The following is a 22,316-nucleotide window of genomic DNA, read 5'->3' as shown; positions in this document are numbered from 1 at the left end:
ATTATTTTTAATCCCACAGTTTAATTTCATTATTCCAACTACAAGTTGCAACTTTTGAAGGTTCTAAGGGAGCCCATTCAATACCAATACAAACATTATTATGAGCATTAATTGTTTTAATGATTTTTGAAGTTTTCCAATCCCAAAAGAAAGCTTTACCAGTTGAATCACCCGAATAAATGAATTTACCATCAGGAGAGAAACCTAATTGACAAGCGTAACCAGAAACATTATGACCCAAGAAACGTTTCTTTTTATTCATACGGAATCTATCACGAGCACTATAGATTAAGATTTGATTATCTAAAGATTGAGCTGCGAACCATTTACCCTTTGGATGTAATGCAACGGCAGGCATACTATGCATTGAAGGATCACTAATATATTTAATGACCACTGGAATACCCCAATCCCAAACACGTAATGATTTATCATCACTAGAGGTGACGAATCTACGATTGTCATCCAAGAAGGTAATTGTATTGACAGCGCCTAAATGTTGATCATACTCTTGAACGATTTGATTGGATTTGATATCCCATTGAATGATTTTCTTATCGGAACCACCACAAAGGAATTGTTCTTGTTTATCATCATCTGGATTGAATTTGATACAATAGGGTATTTTACCATTTGTGAATGAACTTAGTATCTTACCAGTCTCTGTATCCCAAAGACGAGTCTGACGATCATATCCACAACTTAGGAATCTACGACCATCATTTGAGAAACAAATATCCCTAACTGCCTGTGAATGGCCCATATAGGTTTGAATACAACGACGGTCGCCATAGGCATCCCAAATCTTTACAGTATTATCCATACCAGCTGATAATAATAAATGACCATACTTTGGTATATATCTAATAGCAGCAACACCTTTGGTATGGCCAGTATAATTATGAATCAATTTCTTTGGTACAAATGTATCAGGTGTGACCAATCTAAGATCACTTGGTGGGTCAACCCAAGATCTACCCATATAATCCTTCTTTGATTTACCATGAAATATTGATGTATTTGATAAAGCTGCCGCAGTTGAATCAATATCACCACCTTCTTCATCTTTACCTTTTTGTTTTTTAACACGTGAATCCATAAATGCTCTTTGTTGTTCAGTTAAATCAGTTTCAATTGAAACCATATCATTCTCTCTACCTTGTTTAAAATCTAATTCTGCTTTAGTGGTGCCCCATGGTCCTAAATATCCATTAACATTTGATGGATCATCTGTTATATTTCTTTTTCTTTTATCTTTATTTTTATTATTATTATTATTCTTTTTGGTATGATCATTTTCATCTTTTCTATGACCAATAAACTCTGTACTATTATTTGGATTCTCTGAATAACCATTAGTTTTAAATGATAATACCTGTTGATTGAATGCATAATCATTTATATGATAATCTTCAACCAAACCATTTGTATGATTTTTAAATTTAGGATCTAATTTTTTATCATTTGATGAAAATGGTTTCTTTGGTCCAAATATATCACCTTCTAAACTTTCCACTGTTGGATTATATAATAATATCTTATCATTTGGATTAATTTTATTTTCTACAACTCTTATTGATGTTACTATTGGTGCTAAATTACTTGGTTTAAATGATGTTATAGTTTTATTACTATTATTATTGTTGTTGTTGTTGTTGTTATTTATTGTTGGTGTAGTTTCTGTTGTAGTTGTAGTTGTTGTTGTTGTGGTTGTGGTTGTATTCGTATTTGTATTTGTATTTGTATTTGTTAACTCTTCTTCATCAGAGTCATCGTATGCTGTTAATAAATCCATACTGTATATATAATTTCTAAATATTAATACAAAAAAAAAAAAAAAAAAAAAAACTGTACAAAAAAAAAATTTTAAAGTTATTTTTATATATGTTTATGAAATTACAACAACGACTAAATGATTTTTTTTTTTTTTTTTTTTTTTTTTTTTTTTTAATTTTTTTTTTATTTTTTGAAAATGAAAAAATAAAAAAAAAAAAAAAAAAAAATTCATAACAAATTGATCAATTATATTTAGTCTTTTTTTTTTTTTTTCATTTCAATTCTTTTTTTCCTCACCAACAAAAAAAATAAAAACAAGATTATAATTAATTAATCAAGATACCACACATACAAGGAAAAAAAAAAAAAAAAAAAAAAAAAAAAAAAATTAGGGGAAATATACAAATATAAAAAATGACATCTTCATTCAACCCAAAAAAAGAATCAATTTTAGATCTCCAAAAATTTTTAGGTAAAGAAATTTGTGTAAAATTTACAGGTGGTCGTGAAGGTAATATTACTATTTTATTGATAAAAAATATAATAATAATTAATAAGTCACCTAATACTCACTATTAAAATAATAATAATAATAATAATAATAATAATAATAATAATAATAATAATAAATATAGTTCAAGGTATTTTAAAAGGATATGACCAATTAGTTAATATTACATTAGATCAAACTCAAGAATTTATAAGAGATGCAGAAGATCCATTAATTACAACAGATGAAAAAAGATTTTTAGGTTTAGTTGTTTGTAGAGGTAGCAGTGTTATGATGGTTTGTCCAACTGAAGGTTGTGAGCCAATTGATAATCCATATTAAAAATAAGAAGAAAAAAAAAAAAAAAAATACTATACAATCGAAAATAAATAAAAATATGTACAGAATAAAATATCAAGTTTCTTTGTTATTATTATTTTTTTTCTTTTTTTTTTAAATTGAATTGAATAATAATAAAAAAAGATATTATTATTATTATTTACTTTGTTTTTATTTTATTATTTTTTTTTTTTTTTAAATTAATTTAATTTCTTGATTTTGATTTTTCTTTATTTTCTTTTAATGAAACTGTTCTATTGAAAACCATTTTATCAGAGGTAGTATCTTTATCGACAACAAAGTAGCCAACTCTTTCAAATTGATAACGATCATATTCTTTTGAAGCCAATACAGTTTTATCGATGAAGGCGTTTGGAATGATACGTAATGAATTTGGATTGATATTGTTTAACCAATCATCACCGATTTCTGAATCCTTAAAGAGATGTTCATAGAGTCTAACTTCGGCCTTCATTGGTTCAGTACCAGCGACAGAGGAAACCCAATGAATGGTCTTTAATTTCTTTGAGCTATTATCTTTATCGTAGGTTACATGAAGTTCAGTGACTTTACCATCGGCATCTTGAATAACTTTTTCACATTTGATATTGTAAGCATATTTGAGGAGAATCTCTTTACCTGGTGCTAAACCAAAGAAATCTTTATTATCCTCCATACGGAAATCACTTCTCTCAATGTAAACAATACGTGAGAAATCGATTTTGTGAGTTCCTTTCTCTGGTTTTGATGGAATATTTGGTGCATTGATCTCTTCACTCTTATCTTCTGGATAATTGGTGATGACAACTTTGATTGGATCGAAAACTGCCATTGCACGAGTTGCCTTACCATCAAGATCTTGACGACAACATAACTCTAATAATTCATATGAAATGGTTGTACCATTAGTACGTGTTACACCAATTGTATCACATAATAAATTAATTGCTTCTGGTGTATAACCTTTTCTACGGAATGCATTTAATGTACTTAATCTTGGATCATCCCAACCATTTACAATTTCTTTTTTTTTTTTAAAATAAAAATAAAAATAAAATATATGTTAATATTTATATTAATAATTATTAATTAATTATTAATTAATTAACTTACTATTTTGAACTAAAGTAATAATCTTTCTTTTTGATAAAACTGTATGAGTTAAATTTAATCTTGCATATTCCCAAACTACTGGTCTATAGAGTCCGAGTACATCAATTAACCAATTATAAGTTAAACGTCTAATTTCAAATTCCAAAGTACAGAGTGAATGAGTGATATTTTCAATTGAATCGACTAAACAATGAGTGTAATCATAGGATGGATAGATACACCATTTATCACCACTCATTGGATGATGATGATATTTGATACGATAAGCAATTAAATCTCTCATACATGGATTTGGATGTTTCATATCACCTTTCATTCTAAGGATGGCTTTACCTTCTTCAAATTTACCTAATCTCATATCTTCAAATAATTTAAGATTCTCTTCGACTGTTCTATTTCTGTATGGTGAATCTGTCATTTTCTCTCTACCTTCTGAAATTTCTGATGCTGTTTGATGACATACATATGCGTAACCTCTTCTAATTAATTCATTTGCCATTTCATAAAGTGTATCAAATTGTGATGATGAATATGTAATTTCACAAGGTTCATGACCTAACCATTTAACAGACTAAAATTAATAATAATTAATTAATTAATAAATATTTTTTAATTAAATTATTTTATATTTTTTTTTATAGTATTATAAATAAATACATACATCAATAATTGAATCAATATATTCTTGATTTTCTTTTTCTGGATTTGTATCATCGAAACGAAGATAACATTTACCACCATTCTTTTTAGCATAACCAAAATTTAAGTGCATTGCTTTAGCATGACCAATGTGGAGATAACCATTTGGTTCTGGTGGGAAACGAGTAACGATTTTACCACCTGTGGTTTTCAAATGATCAGCCAAGAGTTTTGGTGTGTTTTGAATGTTATCACTTGGATCTGGGAATTTGATTTCTTCTTTGGCTGGTTTTAATTCAGCTGGAATAATTGGTGATAAATCACCAGTGGTGGTGGTGGCAGCAGTGGTGGTGGCAACAGCAGTTGGAGTGGTTGGTTTAACTGGTTTTGCTGGTGGTGCTTTATCAGCATCGGTTTTTGGACCTAAGAGTGAAAGAATTGCAGCATCGACTTCTTCTTTGATATCTTTTGCGTTTGCCCATTTGAGACTATTTTTAATCTCCATTAAAATACCACCAATATTGAATTGATAACGTTTCTCCAAGAGGTCACTCTTATTTTTGTTAATATAATCTGATACGGCTTGTGCGACTTGTTCTCTTGTAATTACAACACCAACACCACATGATTGCTCAAATTCTGCTACGTTTAATTCCTCATTGGCAGTACGACGGAGGTAATCTAAACATGCTTGCAAATTGATTGAGTTTACTGATTTCTTATTGGCAATATAGTCAACGAGTGTAGCACGATGTTTCATTGCATTGGCTGGATATTTAGTTGCTAATGTGTATAATAATAAACCAACAGATTTTTCACAACCACTTTCAGCACCTGCTTCTTTAATGATCTCTTGTAAATTGCTTGATAAAGTTGCATTATTGGTTGTCTCTTTAGCTTTTGATGAATCTAAACCAATTTGTGAGAATAATGTAACTAATTCATCTTTATTAATTGTTGGTTTTGTTGACATTTTATTATTTTTTTTTATTTAATTTTCTATATTTCTATTTTTTTTATTTTTTTTATTTCCCTTCTTTTTCTTTGAATTCTAAAATAAAAATAATAATGATAATATGAAAAAAATGAAATTAAAATATATAAAATAGAATAAAAAAAAAATGAAAAATAAAATAAAAAAAAAAAAAAAAAAAAAAAAAAATTGAGAAAAAAAAAAAAAAAATTTTAGAGAAAAAAATTAAAATAAAAAAAATCGGTATGTTTGTGAACTATTGGGGGTTAAAACGAAAGAACATTTTTATAATTTATTTTTATTTCTTTTTTTATCCTTTTTTTTTTTTTTTTTTTTTTTTTTTTTTTCTCAATTTTTTTTTTTTTTTCCTTAGTTATTTTATAAAATTTTATAAATAATTAACTTTTTTTGTAAAAACTTCTTTTTTTTTTTTTTTTTTTGATTTGTTACAAAAAATGAACAATAAAAAACATTTTCATTTTTGAAAGGTTTTTTTTTTTATTTTTTTTATTTCCAGATAATGTATTAAAATTATTCAATTTCCAAATTTACTATATATTATATTGGGAAAACCACAATAAAGTAATACCAAAAAAAATAAAAAAATAAAAAAAAAATAATAAAAATAAAAATAGATTAATTTTTTAAAATATTATTTTTTATTTTTAAGAAGAAGCTTTACAAACACTGTCAACGCATTTTAAACCTTTTTCGCAACCACAGAAATGTTCACTATCAGTTTTTGTGTTACATGGACCACCTAAAACACCTAATGGCTGACAATATCCAAAAAGAACACTGGTGCAACATTGTCCAGTTGGGCATGGCCCAATGATATTACAAAACTGTAAAAAATTAAAAAAAAAAAATAAAAATGGTGGTTAGTACATGTACTATCATTTAACTAAACAAAAACAACATCATCATCATCATACTCCAGCTTGGCCAGTTGAAACGAATAACATTGCGATAAGGGCTACTAGTAATAAAATTGACTTCATTTCTATTTATTGGGTAATTAAATAATTAAAGAAAAAAAAAAAATATATTAATTAGTAAAAAAAAAAAAATTAAAATTAAAATAATAATAATAAAAAAAAAAAAAAAAAATTACTTCATACTTTCTGTGTATTATAATAATAATAATAAAGATGGTGGTTAATAAAATAAAATAAAAAAATAAAAAAAAAAATTTTTTTTATACCTCTTTTTAAAAATAAAAATAATTTTAAAAAAAAAAATAAAATTATAAAAATATGAAATATCTGGATCAATCTTTGCATGCTTTTTAAATCTTTTGTCCTCCTATTATAATAATGATAAAAACGAATTCAATTTCAAATATTTTCGTTTTATTTTAAGTTTAAATCAAAATTAATTCATTGGTTGTTGGTATTTCTAAAAAACCCTTTTTGGATATTTTAAAACCTTTATTATAATTATGATTATTTTTAGTTTAATTTTAAAACAATACACCCAAATAATAAAAAATTGATTTTTTTAAAATATTTTATAATTGTTTTTTTATTTGAATAATTTAAATATTTTCTAGGGTTTGTTTTTTTTTTTTTTTTTTTTTTTTTTTTTTTTTTTTTTCTTTGGAATTATTATTGTTGTTATAGTTGTTGTTGTTGTTGTAATTTTTTTAAAGCATCTTGGGTTGCTTTAAGTTGATTAATAATTTGTTTATATTCTTGTAGTAACATTGGTACTTCAGTTACTTTTAATTCATCAATTTTAGTTTGATGATAAGTTGCAGGTGATGGTTTTAATGAATTTACAAAATTGTTAAAAGATCTATTTTCTTTATTTCTAATCTGGAGGTTCTTTTTCAATTCGAAAATTTCCGTTTGATCTTGTTTTTGTTTTTGTTGTAATTTAGAGATATCATCATCTCTTTTATCAATTAAATTTTGTAATTTTTGAATTTCAATTTGTTGATTATTTGGCTGTTGTTGTTGTTTTGGTTGTGATTGTTGTTGTTGTTTTGGTTGAATATAACTATTACTATTTACAATTAATTTATTTGATTCATTCATTATTGATTCAATTATATTTTCAACAACTTCACTACCATTTGAATCATCACTACCATTATTATTAATTAATTCATCCTCCTCCTCTTCTTCTTGAATACTACCAAATTCATTATTTTCATTTACAAAGTTACTTTCATTAATTGTTGAATTATTATTATTATTATTATTATTATTATTATTATTATTATTATTATTATTATTATTATTATTATTATTATTACGGTGGTGTTGTTGTTGATGATGATGATGAAGTTTTGAATTTGGAGTTGAGCTTGATTTTGTTTTTGGAGAAGGTGTCCAATAACCTTGTAACTCTGCTATTAAATTTGTAACTCTAAATACTAAATCATGTTGTGAGATTGTTGATGGTGATCTTGACTCAATGTAATTTATACATTCTACTAAATATTGAGTATCACAATCTGGAAACATTTCAACCAATGTTGCCAATGCATTATCATTTGCAATTAAACAAGATGTTAAATTATTTGCTTTTATACTTGGTGATGCTTCAATACTATTATTATTATTATTATTATTTGTGGTTGTTATTGTTGTTGTTGTTGTTGTAGTAGTAGTATTATTACCATTATTATTATTATTACCATTATTATTATTATTATTATTATTTAATGATTGTAATGAAGGTGATCTTGATATTATTGGTGAAGATGTACCCATTAATTTATAATATTCTTTTTTATCAATTTTTAATAATTCTGGTTTTAAATTTTCAATAAAATAAATTGCAGATATTAATTGAGTAAGATAATAAATTGCTTCTGAATCTGATGAATCTGAAAATTTACTTATAAATCTATATATAATAAAAATTGTATATATATGTGTATTAATAAATTGGATTGTTTTTTTTTTTTAAAAAAAATTAAACTTACATAACATTTGAATGTAAAAATGGTGGATTAGTTTTTAATAAAACCCAAATTAAATTTGGTAAAAGGAAATCAGCACCAGATAATTCTTTTAAATGAGTTGAAAAATGTTTGAGAATAGTTTTACAACATTTCATAATGTACATAACTTTATGTCTACAAGATTGTGTGAAATTAATTTTTAATAAATATTTACCAGCCTTATACCACATTGCTTCACTGAACCCATAGATTGGTATTTCCATATGCTCCAATGTTATGAATGATAGTTTATCAATGAGCATTGATAGATCTTGATCTTTCTTAGCCTCTTCTTCACTTGGTTGAAATACATAATCATAGATTTTCTCCAAAACGTATTGTTGTAAATGATGTGATGAATAGTTTAATTCCTCCTCTGACGATTGCGACCATTGTGGATCCAATGTTAATGTATTTTGCATATTATCAACGAAATCCAATAACGCCTCACGCAAATCGTCATTGGCCACCTTTCTATTCTTTAGTGTACGTATAAAACTATCGATTGATGATTTTATTGGTAATGTATTCTCTAATTTGCTTAGGAAATGCTCATATGAGTAAATTTCATTCTCCTTTAATAATCTACTAAAATCACCTTTACTCTTTCTCATTAATGAATTATTAATTGTACTACTTGAATTACTTAAATTATCTGAAACATCAAAACCAATTGTACCATTATTACTAACTATTGCTTGTTGTTGTTGTTGTTGTTGTTGTTGTTGCTGTTGTTGCTGTCTCTCCTTTTGATTTGGTGATTGTCCAGTTAAGTTTGTTGATGAATTATTTGCTGATTTTGGTAAATTTTGTAAACTTTGTGAAATATTTGAAATTTTATTTAAAATTGAATTTGGATTATTATTAATTTCATTATTATTGCTATTATTATTATTATTATTATTATTATTATTGTTGTTGTTGTTTATGGTATTGGTGGTGGTATTATTATTATTTGTTGTTGTATTTTGCGCATTATCTAAATTCTTTCTATCGTTATTTGGTGATGGTAATGATGTTTTACTTTGTTCTCTTCTAAACATTCTTTGGAAGAATCCACCTCCTCCTGTATTTGTTGGTTGTGGTGCCACTGTCGTTTTATTCATATTAGGTGATTGTACGTTATTATTATTGTTATTACTATTATTATTATTAATATTTGAGGAAGAAGGAGAAGAAGAAGTTTGTGGTTGATCAAGGATAATATTTGGTGATTGAGTTATTGAACTACCACCTCCACTACTATTGACACTACTATTAATACTATTTGAGTTACTTATACTTGCGCTACTATTAGTTGCAGAAATTGATGGTGGTGGTGCTGTTGTAGTTGTAGTTGTAGTTGTTGTATTTGTATTTGATGGTGGTTTTTCGTCATTCAAATGAAAATCAGGTAATATTGCAATTGTTGGTTGAGCTACAAATGATGATGATTTTGGTGAGCCATTATTAATTGCAGATGTTGATGTGGTTGTTGTTGTTGTTGTAGTTGGGTTTGAATTTGAATGTGCCATTGTTGGGCTTGTTATTGGTGACACTGATAATGGATGTTTTAAAAGATATATTTTTTCATTATTATTTACACTACTACCACCACCACTACTATTACTTCTTGTTACTTTTACAATATCATTACCACTACTACTATTAATTTCATCATTATTTACAATTATTTTATCAAGTTCTTTTTCATTTTGTTCTTCTTTTTTATCATCTATATCACAAGATGCTATTTCCACTTTATCTTTATCATCCTCATTGGTATTATCTTTAATACCATTTGCGTTGGGAGTATTGTCATCATCATCATCCTCATCCTCATCATCATCATCATCATTATTATCATCATTATTATTATCATTATTATTATCATTATTATTATTATTATTATCATTATTATTATTATTATTATTATTTGAAAAAATACTATTTAAATCATTTTGGTTATCAACTGATAGTTTTGTTTGATTGTCATTTGATTTTTGTGGTGAATTATGATTAAATAAAAGATCATCTGTATCAATTAAATTACCATTTTTATTATTGTTATTTACATTTACATTTTCTTCATTTTCTGTATTAGGTTGTTGTTGTTGCTGTTGTTTTATTTGTGGTTCAATGAACTCTCCATTTTGTTGCTCTATTTGATTATTATTATTATTAATATTAATATTGTTATTACTTTCTTCACTACTACTTGTACTTATATCATCACCACTACTATTATTAGTTATTGTTGGTGAAGATGGAATATCCATATCAGATGTTGATGTACTATTGTAATTATTATTATTGTTGTTTTTATTATTACTATCACTATTAACAATTATATCCATTCTCTCACTACATTAATAATAATAATAATAATAATAATAATAATAATAAAAATAATAATAAAATAAATTAGAAAAAAAAAAAAAAAAAATATTTAAAAAAAAAATTAAACTAAAAAAAAAAATAATTAAAAAAAAAAAAATTTAAAAATAAAAAAATGAGTAATTAAAAAAAACAAAAGGGGGAGCTCAACCACCACAAAAAAAAAAAAAAGAAAAAATAAATTAATTTATTTATAATTTTTTAAATTTATCTAAGAATAGAGTAAAAAAAAAAAAGGAAATTAATTTTTATTAAAATTTTTTTTTTTCAATTTTAATGATTGTTCATTTTATTAAAAATAAAAATAAAAATAAAAATAAAAATGATTTCTACGATTAAGTAAAATTAAAAATAGAAAAAAAAATAAAATTGTAAAAAAAAAAAAAAATAAAGATATTTTTTTCTTTTTTTTTTTTTTCAAATTTTTAAATTAAAAAAAAAAAAAATTAAAAATTAAAAAATAAAAAATAAAAAATTAAAATTTAAAATTAGAATATTAAATTCAACTAATTAATACAATTTTTTGAGTACTAGTATTCTAATTTTGGAAATTTTAAATTTGGGAAAAATTTTTTTTTTTTTTTTTTTTTTTTTTTTTTTTTTTCAAAAAAAAAATTTTCTTTTTTGGGTGAGGATATTAATATTTATAATTTTGAAATAATTTTTTTTTTTTTTTTTTTTTTTTTTCTACCAAAACAAAAAAAAAAACAATTGGTAAAAAAAAACTAGTTTTTAAAATAATTAATTTTAATAATAATAATAAAAAAAATAAAATGGATATTAAATTAGAACAAGCTAAATCACCACCTCCAACTAATCCAGAATTAATGGTAAAGAGTCCAACTTATAGTAGAACTAAAGAAAGAAGAAGAGAAGAAACAAGTGAATTAAATCATGAATTACATATGAGAAATGTATCTGAAAAAGCAAAATTAGAAATTGAAAGAGGTCAAGAAAACGTAGAACGTGAAAGAAAAAGAATGGATGATGAATTAAAGGAAAAAGGTGTAGAATTAAACTATGAACTTGAAAAAGGTCAAGAAATTCATGGCAAATATATCGCTGGAATAATGAATAAAGGAAAAGAAGATGTTGACCATTCTTTCAAAGTACATGATGAAGTAAAGAAACAACGTCAAGAACAAAAATAATTAAAATAATAATAAAAACATATTAAAATAATTATTTAAAATTATTTTTTTTTTTTTAAAAAATTTTAATTCTTTTTTTTATTTAAATTATTTAAAATTAAATCATTATTTTAATAGTATGGATATTAAATCTTTTAAGGACCATTTTTGGAAAATTAGATTTTAATATAAAATAAAAAAAATTAAAAAAATTAAAAAATTAAAAAAATTAAAATATTCAATTATTACTTCAATTAAAAAAAAAGCTCTATTTAAGTAATCTATTATCAAAATTTCCATTTATTTTTATAGAAATTGTTTAGAATGAATAAAAATAATAAATTTATAATCTATATATAAATTATAAAATTAAAATTTTTTTTTATTTTCTGATTTATAATTTAAATATATTTTTAATTTTATCAAGATTGACACTTTTTTTAAAATAAAAAATAAAATAAAATAAAATAAAATAAAATAAAATTAATAATAAAAATTGAAATTTGAAATTTCTTTTTGTGTCGGTGTGTATTGAGAAATGTTTTTTTTTTTTTTTTATTTTTTTTTTTTTTTATTTAACTATTATTAAACTAAATACTTGAAACTATAAATAATAAAATGTAAAAATAATAAAAAAACTATAATAAATAACATTTTTAAAAAATATATTTAACTTTTTTTTTTTTTATTTTTTTTTTTTAATAGGAAAAACCAATATTTGTCGTCCAAGAAAGTTAGAAAAAATTTTATTGTTGAAAAAAGAAGTCGTTCATCTAGAAAGAGTTTAATTGATAAATTAAGTACAACCTTTGATGACCTTTCTGATGATGAAATGGTCTTTGGTACTGTTAAAGAGGTATCTGTTAATTTTATTGAATCTATTTTTAAGACTTTCAAAATCGTTGAAGAAATATCAAATACAAATTTAATTAATTGTACATTTAATAATAATAATCCAATCCAACAATCTAACTCTGTTTCAATTGAAAGATTTTGGAAAATTTAGATGTGGGTTTTTTTTTTTTTTTTTTTAAAAAAAAAAAAAACGATCAAATAAATTAAAAAAAAATAAAAAAATAACAATAAGCTACATTAATGGGTTTGGTATTATTTATTTATAATTCAAGTGGTGAAATTTTTTTTTTTTTTTTTTTTTTTTTTTTTTTTTTTTTAAAAAAAAAATTCAAAAAAGGGGAAGGGCCCCCAAAAAAAAAAAAAAAAAAAAAAATTTTTTTTTTTAAAAAAAAATTTTTTTTTTTTTTTAAAAAAAATTGGTTAGGTTCCCCCCCAAAAAAATTTGGGGGGTTTTGAAAAAAAAATCCACCCCCAAACCCCCCCTTTTTTTTTTTAAAACCCCTTTTTTTTAAAAAAAAAAAAAAAACTTTCAAATTTAATTTTTTTTTTTTTTTTTTTTTTTTTTTTTGGAATTTTATTTTTTATTTTTATTTTTAAATTAAAAGGTTATTTTTAAAATTATTTTTATTTATTTATTTTTATTTATTTATTTTATTTATTTTATTTAAACACCATACATATAAAAGGTTTGGATTTAATTTTACTTTAATTAATTTTTTTTTAAACCTTTTTTTTTTTTTTTTCCCCCAAAATGATACTTCAAGTTTTATGTTCTATTTTTATATTAAAAAAAATATTAAAAAATAAAATAAAATAATCAATAAATAATTAAAAAAAAAATTAATAAATAAATAATTTTAAAAAATAATAATAATAAATAAAATAATAAAAGAATAATTAATTAATTAAGTCAAATCATTGTTTAAAAAAAAAAAAAAAAAAAAAAAAAAAAAAAAAAAAATTATAACCCAAAGAAAAAAAAAAACAATTTTCAAATAATTTGGGTTATTTTTATTATAAAAAAACTGAATTTTTTTTTTTTTTTTAAAAAAAAAAATTTTTCCTTTTTTTTTTTTTTTTTTTTTTTTTTAATTAACTTCTAATCAAACTTTATTTTAATTCCATTTTATTATTATCATTTTAAATATATTTATTTAATAAAAAAAACAAAAAAAAACAAAAAAAAAAAAGATGGCAGGTAAAGATTGGGAAATAGTACAAGAAAAAGCATTTACTGCATGGGTAAATTCAGTTTTAGATAAAAGAGGTGAAAAGATTTCAGATGTCGGTAAAGACTTGAGTGATGGTGTCAAATTAATCTTCTTTTTGGAACTCATCAGTAGCAAAAAGTTTAATAAAAAGTATGATTTTGAACCAAAAGCTCGTATTAATATGATTCAAAATGTTGCACTTGCTCTTAAATTCCTTGATGAAGAATTAAAGATTAAAGTTCAAGGTATTGGTTCAGAAGGTATGTAAAAAAAAAAAAAAAAAATATTATAAACTATTTAAATATTTTTAAATATTTATATATATATTAACATAATAAAATTTTTCTTATTTTTTTTTTTTTTTATTTTTTAGATTTTGTTGATAATAATAAAAAAATGATTTTAGGTTTTTTATGGACATTATATCGTAAATATCGTATTGCTGTTATTAGTGAAGGTGATAAATCATCAGAAGAAGGTTTATTATTATGGTGTAAGAATACTACCACTGGTTATGATGGTGTCAATATTACATCATTCACCAAATCATTCCGTGATGGTTTAGCATTTTTAGCACTCTCACATAAATTTGAACCAGAATCATTCAAATTCCAAGAGTTTGAAGCAATGGACCCAATTGCTCGTTTAAACGCTGCATTTGATTTCGCCGAAAAAGGATTAGGTGTACCAAAACTCTTGGAAGCTGAAGAGGTTATGCGTGGTACCACTGATGAACGTTCACTCGTTCTCTACACATCTTTATTCTTCCATGCCTATAGAGCCAAGGAAGAGAAAGCTCGTTTAGAGAGTAGCAAAAATGAAATGGCAAATCGTTTAGCCGGTTTAGAGAATTCATTGGAATCTGAAAAGGTCTCACGTGAACAATTAATCAAACAAAAGGATCAACTCAATAGTTTATTGGCATCATTAGAGTCCGAAGGTGCTGAACGTGAAAAGAGACTTCGTGAATTGGAAGCCAAACTCGATGAAACCTTAAAGAACTTGGAATTAGAGAAATTGGCTCGTATGGAACTCGAAGCAAGATTAGCCAAGACCGAAAAGGATAGAGCTATCTTGGAATTGAAATTAGCTGAAGCCATCGATGAAAAATCAAAACTCGAACAACAAATCGAAGCCACCAGAATCAGAGGTGCTGCTGAAGCTCAAGGTCTTGGTCTCTTAAGAAAGAACCTCGACACTCACGTTCACGATTTACTCAAATGGCAAAAGTTAACAATGGAAAACTCTTCCTCATCCTCTATCGATGACCAAATCATCGTCGAAGTCTCTGGTCTTCCATTTGGTGAACAAGTTAAACATTTAGCCACAAAATTAGAAGCAGAAAATTTAGCAATTATGAAACTTTTAAATCAAAAAGAAGATGATTTAAAAGCTCAAAAATTAAAATCATCAAAATCAAAAAAATAAATTAAAAAAATAATAATAACCAAAAAAAAAAAAAAAAAAAAAAAAATCATATAATAATCTATTTAAAAAAAAAAAAAATAAACTTGTACAATGATAACCTAATTATTATAAAATAAAAAAAAAACTTAATTATTTTTTTATTTATTTATTTTTTTTTTTTAATCCAATAAAGTAAATATTTATTTATGTACTATGAATGATAAATTATAATTGAAAACGAAATCAAAATTTTATCTATTTTTAAGTTTATAATAAAATAAAAAATTAATATTTTATAAATAATTAAAACTTTTAAAGATATTTTAATTAATAATTTATTATATATTTATTTTTATTTTTTTTTTTTTTTTTTTTTTTTTTTTTTTTTTTTTTTTTTTTTTTTTTGGATATTTTTTTTTTTTAATAATCTTTGAATAGGGTTATTTAAATAAATTTGAATTAAACCTATTTTTAAAATTTATTAATATTACTTAAACCACAAGATTTTTTTTTTTTTTTTTTTTTTTATTTTTTTTTAAAAAATATTCGATTTGGTTAAACCACAAACACTACTATGACATAAAATTTATAAAAAAAATGAAATTTTTAAAGGGTTAAAATAAATACATGTCACCACCTCCAGTCTTCGCTTTTTAACCCAAATTTTTACCATATTTATAAAAAAAAACTAAACATTTATTTTATTTTTTTATTTTTATTAAAAATAAAATTTTAAAAAAAAAATAAAAAAATAAAAAAATAAAAAAAATTTAGGGTACTTCTCAATATTATTTATTGAATATTTTCTTTTTTTTTTTAAATAAAAAATAATATAGTTTTTATATATTGATTATTTTTTAATTTTTATTTTTTAATTTTTTTTTCTTTTTTTTTCTTTTTTTTTTTTTTTTTTATTACTAATTTCATACTCATATTAAAAATTTTAAAATTGTAAAAATAATAATAGTAATAAATAAATAAATAAAATAAATAAATAAATAAATTTTTTTTTTTTTTATAAAAAAAAAATAATAAATAATAGAAATAATAATAATTAATGATGATTGATAATAATTGTGGTAAAGAAAAAGTATGGGTACCAAATCCAGAAAAAGGTTGGATTAATGGTGACTTAATAAAAGAAATACCTGGTGAAGGTTGGTTAGTTAGAGATGAAAATGGAAAAGTAATTATAATCTATAAATATTATTTAAAATAATAAAAAAAATAAAAAAAAGAATAATATATTAACATTTTTTTTTTTAACATTTTTTATTTAATTATTATTTTTAGGAAATTAAAATTGAAAAAGATGAATTAAGAATGCAAAATCCAGTAATTCAAGAAGGAATAGATGATATGACATCATTATCACATTTACATGAAGCAGCAGTAATACATAATTTAATAAAAAGATATGAAATTAATTCAATTTATACATATACTGGTAGCATATTGATTGCGATTAATCCATATACAAAATTACCAATATATAGTAAAGAAATGATTGAAAGTTTTTGTGATCAACCAGTTTCAAAATTAGCACCACACGTTTACTCAATTGCAGAATCAGCATATAGAGAGATGTTAAATTTTCAAAAGAATCAATCGATTTTAGTATCTGGTGAATCTGGTGCAGGTAAAACTGAAACTACTAAATTCTTATTACAATATTTCGCAGCAATGGGTGAAAAAGGTAATGGTGTAAATACATCGTTAATCTCTGAAGAGGATATAGTCGAGGGTAATAATATTGAAACTCAAGTTATAAAATCAACACCGATTCTAGAAGCATTTGGTAATTCAAAAACATTACGTAATGATAATTCTTCAAGATTTGGTAAATTCATTGAAATTCATTTCGATAAAATAAAAGGCACAATAGTTGGTGCAAAATTAGAAACTTATTTATTGGAGAAATCTAGAATTGTAAAACCACCAGAAAATGAAAGAGGTTATCATATATTTTATCAATTAATTAAAGGTTTTAATAATAGTTGTTGTTTAAAAAATAGTAGTAATAATAATAAAGATGAAGACAGTAGTAGTAGTAGTAATAATAATATTGATGATTTAAAATCATTATTAAAATGTAAAGCATCAGATTTTAATTATTTAATTTCAAGTGGTTGTGATTCAATTGATGGTGTTGATGATTCACAAGTTTTTATAAAAACTGAAAATGCTTTAAAAGTAATGGGTTTATCAAATGATGAATTAATTGGAATTTATAAGATATTATTATCAATTTTACATATTGGTAATATTGAATTTGAAAAGGGTAAGGAAGAAGATTCATCCATAATCAAGTATGGAAATTCATCATTTGGTGAATCATTTAGTGATGATGATGCTGGTGGGTATAATCCATTGGAAATATCATGTAAATTATTAGGTTGTTCAGTTGATTCATTAAAGTCAACGTTTTGTTCAAGAAAAATGAAAGCTGGTAATGAATCTTATACTATAAATCATACAGTTGAACAAGCATCACAAGCAAGAGATTCTTTATCAATGTTTTTATATTCAAGATTATTCGATTGGTTAGTGGTTAGGATTAATCAATCAATTGATAAAATTGGTACTGAAAAGAAAGATAATTCATTCCTTTTCATTGGTATTTTAGATATCTATGGTTTTGAATCATTTGAATCAAATTCTTATGAACAATTCACTATCAATTATGCAAATGAAAAATTACAAAATCAATTTAATCATCAAATTTTTAAATTGGAACAATTGGAATATGAAAAAGAGAAAATCGATTGGTCATATATTGAATTCTCTGATAATCAAGAGTGTATAGATTTAATTGAAAAGAAACCATTGGGTATTTTAAGTATTTTAGATGAAGAATCTCAATTTCCTAAATCAACTCCATCAACACTTTGTACAAAATTATATAATAATCATTCAAAATCTAAAAATTTTGAAAAACCAAGATTTTCTCAAACTCATTTTATAATTGACCATTATGCTGGTAAAGTAAGTTTTATTTATTTTTTTTTTTTTTTTTTTTCTTTTTCTTTGTTATGTGTGTGTGTTCACTTGATAATTATTTTATTATTTAAAAAATACCCCACCAATTAAAAAAAAAACCACCAAAATTTTTTGAATAAATATTTTTGTAAAGGTGGTTGGTGGTAATTTCATTTAAATATCTATATAAATAAAGATATTTCAATTAACCGCCAAAATTATCAATTAGTAAAAAAAAAAAAAAAAAAACAAACAATAACAGTTGGTTTAATTATTTTTTTTTTTTGTTTTTTTATTTTTTTATTTTTGTATTGTTTTTTTATTTAATTACTACAGTATAGGTATATTTATAAAATTAAATAATAAAATTTAAATATATTAATGTTTTTAATTTCAATAATAATTATTTTTTATATTATTATTTTTATTGTTTTTAATATAATTTTAAAGGTGGAGTATGATACAAATTTATTTTTAGAAAAGAATAAAGATTTTATAATTTCAGAACAAGTTAGTGCCTTAGAATCAAGTAATTGGAAATTTTTAACAAATTTATTTCAAATCCTATCAAAGAAAATGAATGGAGGTGGTGGTACAAGTGGTGGTGGTGGTGCTGGTGGAAATAAAGCATCATCATCAGCTGCTGGTAAATCAACATTTAAATTTACATCAGTATCATCACAATTTAAAGAATCATTAAATTCATTAATGACAACAATTAATTCTACCAATCCACATTATATAAGATGTATTAAACCAAATACTGAAAAAAGAGCAAATCTATTTGATAATGTTATGGTATTACATCAACTTCGTTGTAGCGGTGTAATTGAACAATTGCGTATAAGTAGATCTGGTTATCCATCAAGATTAGTTTATGATAATTTCATTAAACGTTATAAATTAATTGTTGCAAAAGATTTTAAAAATGATGATGATTCAAATGAATCAAAGGAATGGAATTCAATATTAAAAGAAACTGATTTAAATAGTAGTAATGGTGGTACCAATAATCAAATAGAATTGAAAAGAAAGGGTGCTGAATTAATGATAAATAAATTATCAATTGATATTAGTTCAGTTCAATTTGGTTTAACTAAATTATTTTTTAAGTCAGGTATTATTGCAAATTTGGAATTGTTAAGATCACAAACCATGATAAACAGTGCAACCTTTATTCAAAAAATATGGAGAGGTTACACTGATAGAAAAGCTTACACAAGTACTAAACATTCTTCAATTTATTTCCAATCATTAATTAGATCATACTTACAACAATTGGAATACAATTCAATGGTTGAAGAGAATTCTGCAATTCATTTACAATCATTGATTCGTACTAATGAATTGGAGAAACAATTTAATCAATTGTTATCAACAACTATTCATTTCCAAAGTTTATTACGTCGTTTAGAAGATTCTAAAGAATTCAATACTCTAATGGACAGAATTAAAAAGATTGTAAAGATTCAATCATTGTGGAGATCAAATTTGGCAAAGAAACAATTGAAATTATTGAAAGCTGAAGCTAAATCATTAACAAATGTAGTTGCTGAAAAGAATAAATTGGCTTCGAAATTGGGTGATATTCAATCAAAATTAGATATGGAATCACAATTGGCACAAAAGATAAAGAATGAAAATGAACAATTATCTTCACAATTTTCAAATATACAAATTGAAAAAGAGAAATTACAAAAAGATTTTGGTAATATTAATTTAGAAAAAGAAGAATTACTTTTAAAATATTCAGCTTTAGAATCTGAATATCATCAATATAAACAACAAAATGAATTAATAATTTCAAAATTAAAACAACATATTAATGATTTAGAAGAAAAGCAACATCAACATTCATATAAAAATAATGAAGTTGTTGGTAATACTAGTTTTGAAGGTAGTACAACAACAAATAATGGTGTTACTAGTCCACCAAAATCATCACCAGCTAGTCCAATTAGAAATTCAATAAATTCAAATAGTGATACAACAATAAGTGGCAGTAGTGATGATAGTATTGATAATACTGATAGTTTAATATTATCCCCAAAACAACATAAAGGTGAAGATAGAAAAAGAAATCATGAAATTTCATCAATTTCACCACCAAGATCAAGAGAAACTATTGGCCATGATGATGATGATAATAATGTTGATGTTATACCAAGACGACAATTTAATGAATTAGAAAAAGAATATAAAGAATTAAAACAAATGGATGAAACTCATAAACAATATATTGAATCATTAAAACTTCAAATTACACAATTGGAAGAAAAAGTTAAAAAATCATCAAGTCATCCACGTTCATTATTACCTGGTATTCCTTCAAATATTAATGATTCACCAAAAGTAGTTTATACTAAATCTTCAATTACAAATGATAATAGTAGTTCTCATCATCAACAACAACAACAACAACATAATATATCACCATCAAATAGTATTACAAGTACAACATCACCAATTAATATGATGGATAGTAATATTAAATCATTATCATATAAAGATTTTACAAATAGTCAAGAGATTGATGCACAACAACAATTACATCAATATCATCTTAATAATGGTACCAACCCTGCTACATCTACTACCAATGGTAGTGGTAATCCATTAAGTCAAAGTTCACCAACTGGTAGTGATAAACATATTCAACAAAGTACAATTTCAGATTTAGTAAGTGCATTGAATTTCAATAACTGTCAATTGGAATCTGGTAAATATTTAGTTGATTTAATCATAAAGAATCATGATTCAATAGTTTCAAAATATGTACCATCTGAAATGGGTGGAATACCTGAACCTGCATTCATTTTATCACGTTGTTTCTTAAAGAATATTTATGATGTTGATGCAACAGTTATTGGTACTCCAAATAGCACAAATAGTGGTGGTGGCAGTGGTACTGGTGTATTAGATCCAATCGAAACCAATGTAAACATTTTAATTTATTTCTGTGATAAAGTTGAAGAAGTAATTTATAGAGATCCAAAATCAAATTGTTCAGCATTATGTTATTGGTTTTCAAATTTCTATACATTATTTAATATTATGGAAACTTATAATCAAGATACAAAAGATCAATTATCATTAAATGATCAAGATAAAGCATTAATTGAAAAATTAAAAATTACACTTCAAACAATGATTGTAAAAGCTCATAAAAATGTTGTTAAAAACATCACTGATTATATTCAACCAATACTTCATAAATCATTAAATGATACAACTTCAGAAATTGATTTTATGGATCCAATTACAAATTATTTGTAAGTATTTTATTTTATTTAATTATAATATTATTTATTTATTTATTACTAATTTTATTTTTTTTTTTTTTAAAAATTTTATTTTTTTTAGAAATCAAATTCAAATTTCATTATCATTAGAAAATTGTTATATTAATAATAATTTATGTAAATTATTATTTGAACAATTATTTTCATTTATAAATGCAATGATATTTAATGAAATTTTATTAAGAAAGGATTTATGTTGTTTGAGAAGTAGTATACCAATAAAGATGAATATTTCAGAATTGGAACATTGGGTTAAATTACATCATGGTAAAGAATGGTCTTCAAGTGTTTGTGATAAATTAAGACTTTTGAAAGAGGTGGTTTACATTTTAATGATTGATAAAACTCAATTACAAAATGATGAACTTCGTGATGAAATTTGTCCAACCTTATCAATAGCTCAATTAAAACAATTACTAACAATGTATTCACCAGATGTTGATAGTTTTGAAGATCCAATCCCATTAGAAATTTTAACATCACTAATGGATTCACCAAAATATAATCCTGATGAAAATATCTTATTGGATCTTTCAAAAATTTTCACTTTAAAATTCATAAATTCAAATCAAACTTTATCATCCTCAACCTCTTCTGAAAATGATTTAATGGCTACTATTAATTTAAATGCTTTAGAATCAGTTCAATATGCTTGTGATGATTTAGTAAGTAATATTGTTAAAAAGAATATTGAAATTGTTTCTTTAAATAATCAAAAATCAATTAAAAAATAATAAAAATAAAATAAAAAAAAAATGAAAATAAAAAAAAAA

General features: G+C 23.3%; 9 protein-coding genes across 9 annotated transcripts; 5 read left to right on the top strand and 4 right to left on the bottom strand.

The window, feature by feature from the left end:
• Positions 1 to 7: 7 nt before the first annotated feature.
• On the bottom strand, positions 8 to 1,795 carry cdc40 (WD40 repeat-containing protein; the record flags this gene model as incomplete). The annotated part of the gene is made up of 1 exon (XM_631090.1): positions 8 to 1,795. One exon carries the CDS (start codon positions 1,793 to 1,795, stop codon positions 8 to 10), a length of 1,788 nt encoding a protein of 595 aa, XP_636182.1.
• A 395-nt stretch (positions 1,796 to 2,190) lies between these two features.
• Positions 2,191 to 2,608, top strand: lsm7 (LSM domain-containing protein; the record flags this gene model as incomplete). Its single annotated transcript, XM_631089.1, has 2 exons — positions 2,191 to 2,287; positions 2,412 to 2,608. The coding sequence occupies 2 exons, from the start codon at positions 2,191 to 2,193 to the stop codon at positions 2,606 to 2,608; spliced, it is 294 nt and encodes a 97-aa protein (XP_636181.1).
• Positions 2,609 to 2,810: 202 nt separating this feature from the next.
• On the bottom strand, positions 2,811 to 5,330 carry glnS (glutamine-tRNA ligase; the record flags this gene model as incomplete). The annotated part of the gene is made up of 3 exons (XM_631088.1): positions 2,811 to 3,628; positions 3,719 to 4,289; positions 4,380 to 5,330. 3 exons carry the CDS (start codon positions 5,328 to 5,330, stop codon positions 2,811 to 2,813), a joined length of 2,340 nt encoding a protein of 779 aa, XP_636180.1.
• A 665-nt stretch (positions 5,331 to 5,995) lies between these two features.
• Positions 5,996 to 6,331, bottom strand: DDB_G0289497 (hypothetical protein; the record flags this gene model as incomplete). The annotated part of the gene is made up of 2 exons (XM_631087.1): positions 5,996 to 6,175; positions 6,266 to 6,331. The coding sequence occupies 2 exons, from the start codon at positions 6,329 to 6,331 to the stop codon at positions 5,996 to 5,998; spliced, it is 246 nt and encodes an 81-aa protein (XP_636179.1).
• A 615-nt stretch (positions 6,332 to 6,946) lies between these two features.
• On the bottom strand, positions 6,947 to 10,619 carry DDB_G0289495 (vacuolar sorting protein 9 domain-containing protein; the record flags this gene model as incomplete). Its single annotated transcript, XM_631086.1, has 2 exons — positions 6,947 to 8,186; positions 8,266 to 10,619. The coding sequence occupies 2 exons, from the start codon at positions 10,617 to 10,619 to the stop codon at positions 6,947 to 6,949; spliced, it is 3,594 nt and encodes a 1,197-aa protein (XP_636178.1).
• An 813-nt stretch (positions 10,620 to 11,432) lies between these two features.
• Positions 11,433 to 11,810, top strand: DDB_G0289493 (hypothetical protein; the record flags this gene model as incomplete). Its single annotated transcript, XM_631085.1, has 1 exon — positions 11,433 to 11,810. The coding sequence occupies one exon, from the start codon at positions 11,433 to 11,435 to the stop codon at positions 11,808 to 11,810; it is 378 nt and encodes a 125-aa protein (XP_636177.1).
• Positions 11,811 to 12,621: 811 nt separating this feature from the next.
• DDB_G0289491 (hypothetical protein) lies at positions 12,622 to 12,795 on the top strand (the record flags this gene model as incomplete). Its single annotated transcript, XM_631084.1, has 1 exon — positions 12,622 to 12,795. The coding sequence occupies one exon, from the start codon at positions 12,622 to 12,624 to the stop codon at positions 12,793 to 12,795; it is 174 nt and encodes a 57-aa protein (XP_636176.1).
• Positions 12,796 to 13,835: 1,040 nt separating this feature from the next.
• Positions 13,836 to 15,283, top strand: ctxA (actin bundling protein; the record flags this gene model as incomplete). Its single annotated transcript, XM_631083.1, has 2 exons — positions 13,836 to 14,115; positions 14,229 to 15,283. 2 exons carry the CDS (start codon positions 13,836 to 13,838, stop codon positions 15,281 to 15,283), a joined length of 1,335 nt encoding a protein of 444 aa, XP_636175.1.
• A 1,036-nt stretch (positions 15,284 to 16,319) lies between these two features.
• On the top strand, positions 16,320 to 22,277 carry myoH (hypothetical protein; the record flags this gene model as incomplete). Its single annotated transcript, XM_001732978.1, has 4 exons — positions 16,320 to 16,448; positions 16,556 to 18,247; positions 18,692 to 21,513; positions 21,605 to 22,277. The coding sequence occupies 4 exons, from the start codon at positions 16,320 to 16,322 to the stop codon at positions 22,275 to 22,277; spliced, it is 5,316 nt and encodes a 1,771-aa protein (XP_001733030.1).
• Positions 22,278 to 22,316: the final 39 nt, after the last annotated feature.

The sequence above is a fragment of the Dictyostelium discoideum genome (assembly GCF_000004695.1).
Source record: "Dictyostelium discoideum AX4 chromosome 5 chromosome, whole genome shotgun sequence".
In the NCBI taxonomy this organism is placed as follows: domain Eukaryota; phylum Evosea; class Eumycetozoa; order Dictyosteliales; family Dictyosteliaceae; genus Dictyostelium; species Dictyostelium discoideum.
Note: the sequence above shows the minus strand (reverse complement) of the source record. Positions and strands in the feature narration are given on the sequence as shown.